The 10,402-nt window shown below is 38.9% G+C and overlaps 3 protein-coding genes across 6 annotated transcripts; 1 reads left to right on the plus strand and 2 right to left on the minus strand.

Moving 5' to 3' along the window:
* Positions 1–490: 490 nt before the first annotated feature.
* LOC138893252 (disease resistance protein Roq1-like) lies at positions 491–3,470 on the plus strand. Of its 3 annotated transcripts, XM_070177034.1 has the most exons (4): positions 492–969; positions 1,252–2,347; positions 2,423–2,698; positions 2,808–3,470. In XM_070177034.1, exons 1-4 carry the CDS (start codon positions 749–751, stop codon positions 3,324–3,326), a joined length of 2,112 nt encoding a protein of 703 aa, XP_070033135.1. In that variant the 5' UTR covers positions 492–748; the 3' UTR covers positions 3,327–3,470. The 3 variants fall into 3 exon arrangements, with proteins under 3 accessions (XP_070033134.1, XP_070033135.1, XP_070033133.1); XM_070177033.1 differs by having other exon boundaries at positions 491–969; positions 1,252–2,698; XM_070177032.1 differs by having other exon boundaries at positions 834–969; positions 1,169–2,698.
* Positions 3,471–4,434: 964 nt separating this feature from the next.
* LOC138893465 (uncharacterized) lies at positions 4,435–5,019 on the minus strand. Its single transcript, XM_070178078.1, has one exon. The coding sequence runs from the start codon at positions 5,017–5,019 to the stop codon at positions 4,435–4,437; it is 585 nt and encodes a 194-aa protein (XP_070034179.1).
* Positions 5,020–5,631: 612 nt separating this feature from the next.
* On the minus strand, positions 5,632–9,136 carry LOC104120434 (eukaryotic peptide chain release factor subunit 1-3). Of its 2 annotated transcripts, none has more exons than XM_009632194.4 (3): positions 8,969–9,136; positions 6,108–7,553; positions 5,632–5,980 (listed from the first exon to the last, which is right to left on the minus strand). In XM_009632194.4, exon 2 carries the CDS (start codon positions 7,540–7,542, stop codon positions 6,229–6,231), a length of 1,314 nt encoding a protein of 437 aa, XP_009630489.1. In that variant the 5' UTR covers positions 7,543–7,553; positions 8,969–9,136; the 3' UTR covers positions 5,632–5,980; positions 6,108–6,228. The 2 variants fall into 2 exon arrangements, with proteins under 2 accessions (XP_009630489.1, XP_009630490.1); XM_009632195.4 differs by having other exon boundaries at positions 8,956–8,978.
* Between the last annotated feature and the right edge of the window lie 1,266 nt (positions 9,137–10,402).

A 10,402-nucleotide genomic window follows, 5' to 3' on the forward strand; every position in this document is an offset into this window, starting at 1 on the left:
CAAATGGTTAGCTGTTAGTAGAATATTCATGCACTTAAATTGCTGCAGCTTGTTTTAAAAATTCATTTATTGCTGGTTGGGTTTTTTTTTTTTTCCGTTTTTTTTAAATCTATCCACACTTCCCTTCCGCTGTGACTCGAACCCAAGACCTAACGGTCGTAGGTGTAGGTGCTTTTACCAACCGAGCAAGCCTCGCTTGTCTTATTGTTGGTTGGGTTGACGGACTTTCTCAGCTTTTTTCTCAATACACTTAATTTCCTGGAAGATGATCACTATCTACAATAGTTTAAACTTTTAATTATTAGGATAATATTGAGCTTTATGCACGCGTTTTGTCATTATCAATAACTATATATAAATACAAGTTGTTGTTAATTAATTGGATATTAATCAGAGTGCTAAGTAGTAGTAAGTAGCATTTTGATATTCAAGGGGTAAGTTTGTCATTTACTTTCTAAGCCCAGGAACAAAATGATGCAGAAGAGCTCTTCTTCTTTCTCCTCTGTTCAGACGGTGGAGTTATGATGTTTTCTTAAGTTTTAGAGGTGAAGATGTACGCAAAACATTTGTTGACCATCTCTACGTTGCTCTGCAACAAAGGGGTATTCATACCTTCAAAGATGATGAGAAGTTAGAGAGAGGCAAGTCCATTTCACCTGATCTTATAAGAGCAATTGAAGAAGCGCGCATAGCTTTGATCATCTTCTCCAAAAACTATGCTGATTCGAAATGGTGTTTAGATGAATTAATGAAGATCATGGAATGCAACAAACAAAAAGGACAAATTGTCCTTCCGGTCTTCTACGACGTAGATCCATCAACAGTGAGGAAACAAAAGTCCAGCTTTGGAGAAGCATTTAGCAATCACGAAATCAGCTGTTTCAAGGATAACAAGGTTGAAAAATGGAGGGCAGCACTGGAGGAAGCAGCTAATTTATCTGGCTGGGATTTGCCAAATACTGCCAATGTGTGAGTACCACGAAACCAATCTCATTGTGATAACTGTTCATTTACTCTCTAAATTCTTGGTTTGTTTCTACTTTGCACCATGTTGTACATTTTGTTGGGCTTGGAATTATAATTCATTTAGATCAAATTGGGAAAGAGAAAATCCAATTTGATTGAAATTTAAGAAAATAGTTGTCTGAGAGTTTACTTATCCTTTCAGGTCAAAAGAAAAATCACTTTTGATAAATGAAGTAGTTGCTATGCCACAATATAGAATTTTGAGACATCATTTGTGGTATGCAGGCATGAAGCTAAAGTCATAAAGCAAATTGTGGAAGATATAATGGCTAAATTGGGTGGTCAGAGACAAGCCAGCAATGCTGAAAATCTTGTTGGAATGGAGTCACACATGCAAAAAGTATATAAAATGCTTCAAGTCGGGTATGGAGGAGTTCACTTCGTTGGAATATTGGGAATGAGTGGAGTGGGGAAGACAACTCTAGCAAGAGTTATTTATGATAATATTCGGATTCAATTTGAGGGTGCATGTTTTCTGCATGAAGTTGGAGACCGTTCAGCAAAACAAGGCTTAGAGCGATTGCAAGAGATACTTCTTTCTGAGATCCTTGTCATAAAAGATGTAAGGATCAGTGATTCATTTGAAGGAGCTAATATGCAAAAACAAAGACTACCGCGCAAAAAGGTTCTTCTTGTTCTTGATGATGTAGATCGCATAGATCAGTTAGATGTTTTAGCTGGGGAACGTGAATGGTTTGGTCCTGGAAGTAGAATCATCATAACAACTAAAGACAAACACTTACTTGTTAAGCATAGGGTGGAAAAGATATACAGAATGAGAACATTAAGTGAATATGAAAGTTTACAGCTCTTTAAACGACATGCTTTTAAGAAGAGCTACCCAACTAAGGAATTTGACCATCTTTCAGTTCAAGTGATAAAGCATACTGCAGGACTCCCCTTGGCACTGAAAGTCCTGGGCAGTTTCTTGTATGGAAGAGATTTGGTTGAATGGACAAGGGAAGTGGAATGGTTGAAAACAATCCCAGGAAATGAAATTTTGAAGAAACTCGAACGAAGTTTCACTGGACTCAACAGTATCGAGCAAACGATATTCTTAGACATTGCGTGTTTCTTTACAGGGAAGAAGAAAGATTCAGTGACCAGAATACTCGAGAGTTTTAATTTCAGACCTGCCATTGGCATAAAAGTTCTCATGGAGAAATCTTTGATTACCATTTCAAAAGGTCGCATTTTAATGCACCAATTGGTACAAGAAATGGGCTGGCACATTGTTCGTCGAGAAGCTTATGATGATCCAAGAATATATAGTAGGTTATGGAAGCGCGAAGATATTTCTCCAGTACTTGAAAGAAACATCGTAAGCATTTGCATACATATGACTTCTTATACTCTTTCCCTGTTTTCATCCGTCTTTAATATCCTTCCTTATCAGGGCACTGAAAAGATCGAAAGCATATCGTTGAACTTGACTAGTGAAGAAGAAGTGAATGTTAGTCACAAGGCCTTCACGCAGATGACAAGACTAAGGTTTCTCAAATTTCGGAATGTATATGTTTGCCAGGGTCCTGATTTTCTTTCTGATGAGTTGAGGTGGCTCGATTGGCACGAATATCCTTCAAAAAGTCTGCCAATTAGCTTTCAGGGAGAACAACTTGTTGCTTTGAAATTGAAAAATAGTTGCATCATACAACTTTGGAATACCTCTAAGGTTCATATTAGGTTACCTTTTGCTCTTCCCATGGTTGGTTGGATCCATTAAGATATGATATTTGTTCAAATCACTAACCTAAGGTTTTCTTTTTGGGTCTTCGTAACAGGTTCTAGATAAATTGAAGTACATAAACCTTAGCCATTCACAGAAGCTAATAAGGACCCCTGATTTTTCGGGTACCCCTAATCTTGAAAGGTTGGTTCTTGAGGAGTGCACGAGTTTGGTAGAAATCAATTTTTCTGTTAGCGATCTTGGAAAGCTAGTCTTGCTGAATATGAAGAACTGCAGAAATTTAAAGACCCTACCAAAGAGTATTCGATTGGAAAATCTTGAGGTTCTCATACTTTCAGGCTGCTCCAAGCTAAAAGTATTCCCAGAAATAGAAGAGAGAATGAATCATTTAGCAAAACTGTGTTTGGAGGCGACTGCTTTGAGTGAACTGCCCGCATCAGTTGAGAAACTATCAGGAGTTACTGTAATAAATCTAAGTTACTGCAAGCATCTTGAGAGTCTTCGTAGCAGTATTTTTAGGTTGAAATGTCTGAAAACACTTGATATGTCTGGTTGCTCAAAACTAAAAAATTTACCAGAGGACTTGGGACTTTTAGTTGGCAGCCATCCGTGAGTGGTGGCAGATCTAGTATTTACGCCCCTAGTGTGTATATTCAAGTGTAGTTTATGTTCAAGAACTCGGGGACTTCAATCACAGTGGCCCTGCGCAAAAATTGGTGTACACACAAATTCATGGGGTTCGCTGTTTGTGCTGGTTTTGATACGATAACTCCTATTTTGCGTACTGGTGTTTACCTAAAAACGTTACAAGGACTCGTGATACGGTGTAGGTTAACAAGCCATGATGGTTCGTTGAGCGAAATTAGTGCTTCTTTCGGGTTAATAGGAAATGAAAAAAATCTGGATTTAAGCCATACTTTTCTAGGCTGTATGTCGTTTGATTCGTTTTGGTGGGCATTCGAGCATAAGGTTTACAGTCCTAATAACTGGATTCAGTTTGGGCTTGGTGCCTCTAACGAGAATCCAGTGATTAAAGGCTTAGGGGTTCGTCTTGTGTACGAGAATGACATCAATGATCTAGAATAGTACCTCTCAATGGAGAGATTAAGTGAGGAAGATTTTAACGAACACCGTACAACAACAACAACAACCCAGTGAAATCCCACAAGTGAGGTCTGGGGAGGGTAGGGTGTACGTAGACCTTACCCCTACCCCAAGGGGTAGAGAGGCTGTTTCCGATAGACCTTCGACCCAAGCAGACGAAAAAGACAATATATCAGTACCAATAACACAAAGCATAAAAATAATAACAGCATCATAAGTACCAGAAAATAGATGAAAAACAATAACAGTAACACGTAAGAAAGGCTCGGTAGTATGAAAAGTGAAAGAAAAGTGTGGACACAACAATAACCACTAGCACTCTAGGACACAGCCCTATCAGGCTAGCCTCTCACCTGGTACGTAGTATAAAGAGCTCCACTACCTCCTAACCTACAACCCTAATGCTAGACCTCCATACCTTCCTATCAAGGGTCATGTCCTCGGAAATCTGAAGTATCGTCATGTCTTGTCTGATCACCTCTCCCCAATACTTCTTGGGCCGCCCTCTACCCCTTCTCATACTCGTCAAAGCCAACCGCTCACAACTCCTTACTGGGACGTTCGGACTTCTCCTCCGCACGTGCCCGAACCATCTGAGTCTAGCTTTCCGCATCTTGTCATCCATCGGGGCCACCCACCTTATCCCAAATATCTTCATTCCTAATCTTATCCATCCTGGTATGTCCACACATCCACTTCAACATCCTCATTTCTACTACTTTCATCTTCTGGATATAAGAGTTCTTAACCGGCCAACAATCTGCCACATACAACATGGCTGGTCTAACCACCGCTCTATAGAACTTACCTTTGAGTCTCAGTGGCACATTCTTGTCACATAGGACTCCGGATGCTAACCTCCATTTCATCCAACCCACCCCTATACAGTGCGCGACATCCTCGTCGATCTCCCCATCCCCCTGGATAACCGACCCAAGATACTTGAAACTGCTTCTCTTAAGGATGACTTGTGATTCAAGCGTCACGTCCACGCCCATTTCCCTCGACTCAACGCTGAACTTGCACTCCAGGTATTCTGTCGTAGTCCTGCTAAACTTGAAACCCTTAGACTCAAGGGCATGTCTCCAAACCTCGAGCCTCTCGTTAACGCCGCCTCGCGTCTCGTCAATCAGAACTATGTCGTCAGCAAATAACATACTCCATGGCAACTCCCCTTGAATATGGTACGTCAGTGCATCCATCACCAGGGCAAATAAAAATGGGTTGAGCGCAGATCTTGGTGCAACCCCATCAAGATCTTCATAGACGTTAGCCCTCTTCTTAACATTAACAACAACAACAACAACCCAATCTAATCCCACAAGTGGGGTCTGGGATAGGTAATGTATACACAGACCTTACCCCTACCTGGTAAGGTAGAGAGTCTGTTTTCGATAGACACTCGGCTCAAGAGAAGGTGAAGAAAAGAAAGAAAGAAAGAAAGAAGGGGAAGAAGAAAAGGAGAAGGAGCACCAGAAAAGTAAAGGAGAGGAAAAAGAAAAAGGAGATGAAAAGGAAGAAGTCCCCTTCTGTATGTTTTATATTTTATGATGATTGAGTTCCCTTAAAGGGAGGTTTATGTGACTATTATGCAGCTTAAAACTTCTGAAGCTATATAATTGGTCAATTTCCTTTTTATTGTTTGAGTTAACTAAATCTTACTTCATATATGTTAAATCCCATGATATAAGGGAAAGCTCCAAAAACAAGTTAGTTTGGCTTTCAACGGAAGAGTTGGTCTCCGCTACACAACTCATGAAAGTAATTCGCCTGTTTTAATGTTCAAGTCATCTAGTGCTACTCAAAGCAGTGCATCCAGAGACAAATAGAAGAATTAGCAATTCCAAAAATATAGTACTTACATGGTCTATAAAAAATCCCACGCATGAATTAATCATCGAAATTAAATATACTAACTTACGCAGAGTCATACTCGCACTTCATGTAATAAAAATAAGCTTATTCATATGCATCTCACTCCTCCAAGAAGCGCATAGCATAAAGTTTTCTGATAAGGGTCTCCATCTTCAATGGAAAATTAACTGCCACACAGCTAGATCTTGTTCTCCTTTCATTCAACAGCCTGAATCACTTTGGAATTGAACACGATTGCACAAGCGAGGAAATTGATGCCAATTTGTGTTCTCCATGCAGGTCATCCATCTGTTTAAAGCAATTAGGAAGAAAGTGATTAGAAACAATAAATATACACCATTGACGACCGTCTTGAGTCATTACATGCGAAGAAAAGAGACTGATAGAACAAACAAAATGGGTTCGTCCAACTGACCTTAAGGGCTCCTAGAAATATTAGATATTTCACTTAGAACATGAGTGGCCGACAGCCCTTGCGACACCAGTGCAGGCTTCCCGCTCCACAGCTGTACTGGTATTTGAGAGGTTGGTAATTGCTAGTCAGAATCTTCGTAAACTTCCCCATCATCAGAGAGCTCATCAAAAGCCCGAACATCCAGCTGATAGCGGAGGATTCCTCCAATGCCACCAAAACCTCGGCAAAACTGAGATCCTTCTTGTGACTTGTTGGTGACAAATTCCAGACTGCAACCAAATCTCCTGTACTCATTAGCAAACCACTCAAGCAGCGACAGCTTGTCCTGAACCTCTAATTCAGCATTTGTAGCAGGATCACGGAAGTTACTCTGATCAGCATCTTGCTCTTTGTTCAAGTGTTTGATGATAGTTTCTCCAGAACTGCTATTTTTCAGCACATACCTTGTAATATCCAGATTTTCCCACACAATAAGCGTCTCAATAGCACCCATTTCCAGAACTTTCAATGTATCATCAACACCAAAGACATACTTTCCAGTGTCCTGACTAATCTCCTCAAAATACTTGCCTATCAATTTCTTCTCTTGTATAAACTTCACATTGGCTAAGATCTCAGCAGACAGCTCAATTGCTTGGTTGAAACCATTTTCCCCTCCATAAGAAACGTCAACCACATTTAAAATCTTCGCCTGAAGACGAGGATCAAACATATCAGACTGACTGAGCTCTGTTTTAAAGTCAGCAGATCCAGCTAATATCAGGCCAGAAACATTGGGCTGGCTGGTGGCAGGATTTATATAAAATTGAGTTGCAAGCTCTGCTGTTTTTCTCACATAGTTGTGCCGTTTCTCCATCCGGAGACGAGCAAAACGCAAGGCTGATTGTCCTCCTCTTCCGTGCTTTTTGGGCAAATCAACGCTAAACTTATGAAGGACCTCTCGGGTGTTGCCACTCAATGTCCCAAAAAGAGTACCATTCCCGTCCATCACTATAAATCCAAATTTGTCATCAGATTCCAAAAGTTCATTCAAAGCTTCTGTGTGGAACTTGTTATCACAAAGATAGAGTGATGCATTAATGGGCTTGAAGGGCTCAAAATCAATAGTAACCTTCTTCTCTTTCCCATCATCAGTCACAATTGTTCCAGTGTAAAGGACGAGCCCATTCGGTGGAACCTTGTTGTAGAGTTTAAGCCTCTGCTGAGCAGATGTGATTGCACCAAGCACAGATTGGCGATTCACCCTGCTCTTAATATTTGATGCTGTACCAAATTCATCTCCAAGCATCTTGGTAACACGAGATACTTGATCACGTGGAGGCATGATAAGTGAAATCATGCTGGTGCCATTGCCTCTAGCAGCTTCCAGTGCCTTGATGAGTTTTTTAATCTTCCATATTTCAATGTTTTTATCACTCTCCTGACCATCCGACATTGTATGCAGAACTGCAGTTCAAACAGAAAATCATCAGATTGATAGTAGACATAAGCAAAACTCCTGAACAAGAAGAATACATAACAAACCAAGATACAACAGTTTCAACCTTCTAGAGACTAACAAATGTCAAGCATTAAAAACAAACCAAACACCTGTAACATCTATTCAGCACCATAGAAGTTATGCTAGAAAACAGGAATATTTATGTTACTGTATATCAAAGAACCAGATGAAAAGGATTCAAAAGGTCAACATATATCTCCTTGAAATCAAATCAACTTAAGGAATCACAAGGCATGGTTACATACAGATTTGTCTTATAAAATCAAATGCCACGTCAAAATAAAGGATAAATGCACGAGTGTAAACAGCAATCCACGGAGCAAAGAATATCGTATTCAGAGGAAGCTCAAATCAAGTTCTACTAACACCAATATCTAAGAGTAGATTTTTTACAAGGATTTAAGTGTACAATAAATCTGCAGAAGTCGCATGTCAAGCTATTACTAGCTTATGACGCAACACAGGAATATCAGTTTCTGTTCAGAGGTGTAGGCATAAAACGACAGCAAGTTACGAAACAATCGGACTTCCTCTCTTACACAACCAGTATCAAATGTTATGGATGATGAATGATCTTTGAGAATTGTAACTTTTTAAAATTGGCCTATTTTCACAAGGATATGTACCCTATGTATGACATCATTTGGAAACAAATACACCTATGAACCCAATAATATTCTAAAATTCTGTAAACAGAAAACTTCATCAATTTTAAGTAGTAAATTCAACCAAAGCATATCAAATTATCACATCCAGTTCTGTAAAGACAGCATTTTATCTACACAACTAAAATAATAACCGTAGAAAATACAAAACAGAGTTGTATAAATTCAAAAAGCATTGTGAAAAATGTTTAAAGATTCAATTTTTTACATTCCAATCATAATAATATAAGTACATAATAATATACCAAGGCACCAATCTCTAAATACAAGGTGTGCAAACATATTACTCCACTGTTAAACTCATACACTTACAAATTTTAAACAGACACTATGCGAATACCATAAGCATAAAAATCACCGTCTTATATATTTATCATATAAAAAGTGTAATCTTTATTAATCAGACTTTTGAAAGTTTCATGCTTCTTTTAGCAATTGTTTTAACAAATTGTGAAAAATTATCCAATTTCTTATTTAGATCCAATACAAATCAGCCAAATTAACTGAACATAGAAGCAAATTACATAGATCTATATTTTCAACAGTAAAAATGATGCTTTATCCAGTAGATTCAATAAAAATGATGAAAATAACTTTTAAAAAAAACAAAACTTCAAGTAAGCGCAAGATTGAATCATTATAATTCAGATTGAATCGCAATAAAATTTTAAGAAATTAATACCTTTGGAACATACCTTAGAGAAGAACGCGAGAGAGAATAAAGAAAGGGCGATAGTAGTGTAAATTTGAGAAAACTGAGGGGGTAGGGTGGGGTGTGGGGGTATTTCGTGAGAACTAGGGCAACGCGATATTTTCCTTTTTATTTTTCTCTATTTCCTCCACTGGATTGTCTTATAATTATATTTAGGTGCTTTAGTTTCTTTTTTTCAGTTGTTATGGTCCAAATACTTTTTTTATCTTGGGAGAATTGCCCCAGAAACTCTTTCTGATATGAAATCTAGGACACAAGTCTTAGAATAATGATGAGAGTGCAATTCTTTTTACACATTTAATAAGTTGAACTTGGCCGAAGTTTAACTTTGAGCAGATGCAGACCCATGATTCAAAGATCAGGGGTAGCACCGTTACATTCAATGTAAATCTGTCGTTGGTCATAAATATCGATAATAGAAGGTATATTTGATAAGTCGGTCGGTTCAGGATTAATTTCAGTTCAGTTTAATATATTTTATATGTTAAAAAATACAAGCAATAAACATAACGATATTATATCAGTTCATTAAATCTCCTATCTCTATTCGATACCATTGAATTAACAACAACATACCCAGTAATATCCCACGCTGTGAGGTTTGGGGATGGTAGTGTGTACGCAGACCTTACCCTTACTTTGTGAAGATAGAGAAGTTGTTTCTAATAGACCATCGGCTTAGGAAAGCATAAGCACCACATTAATGAAAATATAGACAAGAAGGGACAGTACCAAGAAGCCATATAAAAGCAAAATAAAAACAACCATATAGAAAAGTGATCAACAATGAAAGAAAACAACGGTTTGTCATAAAAACCTACTACCAACAAAAAACGAGACTGTGTGCCAATACTATTGTTATGAACACTCTACACTACCTATTCTACTATCCTAATCCTCGACCTCCATACCTTCCTATCAAGGGTCATGTCCTCGGTCAGCTGAAGTTGCGCCATGTCTTGCCTAATCACCTCACTCCACATCTTCTTTAGCCTACCTCTACCTCTTCGTAGACTCTCCAATGCCAACCTCTCATACCTCCTCACTGGGGCGTTTGTGCTCCTCCTCCTCACATGACCAAACCACCTAAGTCGCGCTTCCCGCATCTTGTCCTCAATAGGGGCCACACCCACCTTGTCGCGAATAACCTCATTTCTGATCCTATCTAACTTGGTGTGCCCGCACATCCATCTCAACATCCTCGTCTCTGCTACCTTCATCTTTTAGACATGAGCGATCTTGATTGTGATACCATTGAATTAAATTAATTTTTTTTTATATACGGGTGAAATCGAGCTCATGGTGCATCCGAGACTCCGACAAGATAAGCCAAGCTCAAGATATGATAATAAGGGACTAAAATCGAGCCAAAGTCCCATCGGGATAGAACCCGGGGGCATGACGCCCGCCTTCGAGG

This window comes from Nicotiana tomentosiformis, chromosome 6 (assembly GCF_000390325.3).
Source record: "Nicotiana tomentosiformis chromosome 6, ASM39032v3, whole genome shotgun sequence".
Classification (NCBI taxonomy): domain Eukaryota; kingdom Viridiplantae; phylum Streptophyta; class Magnoliopsida; order Solanales; family Solanaceae; genus Nicotiana; species Nicotiana tomentosiformis.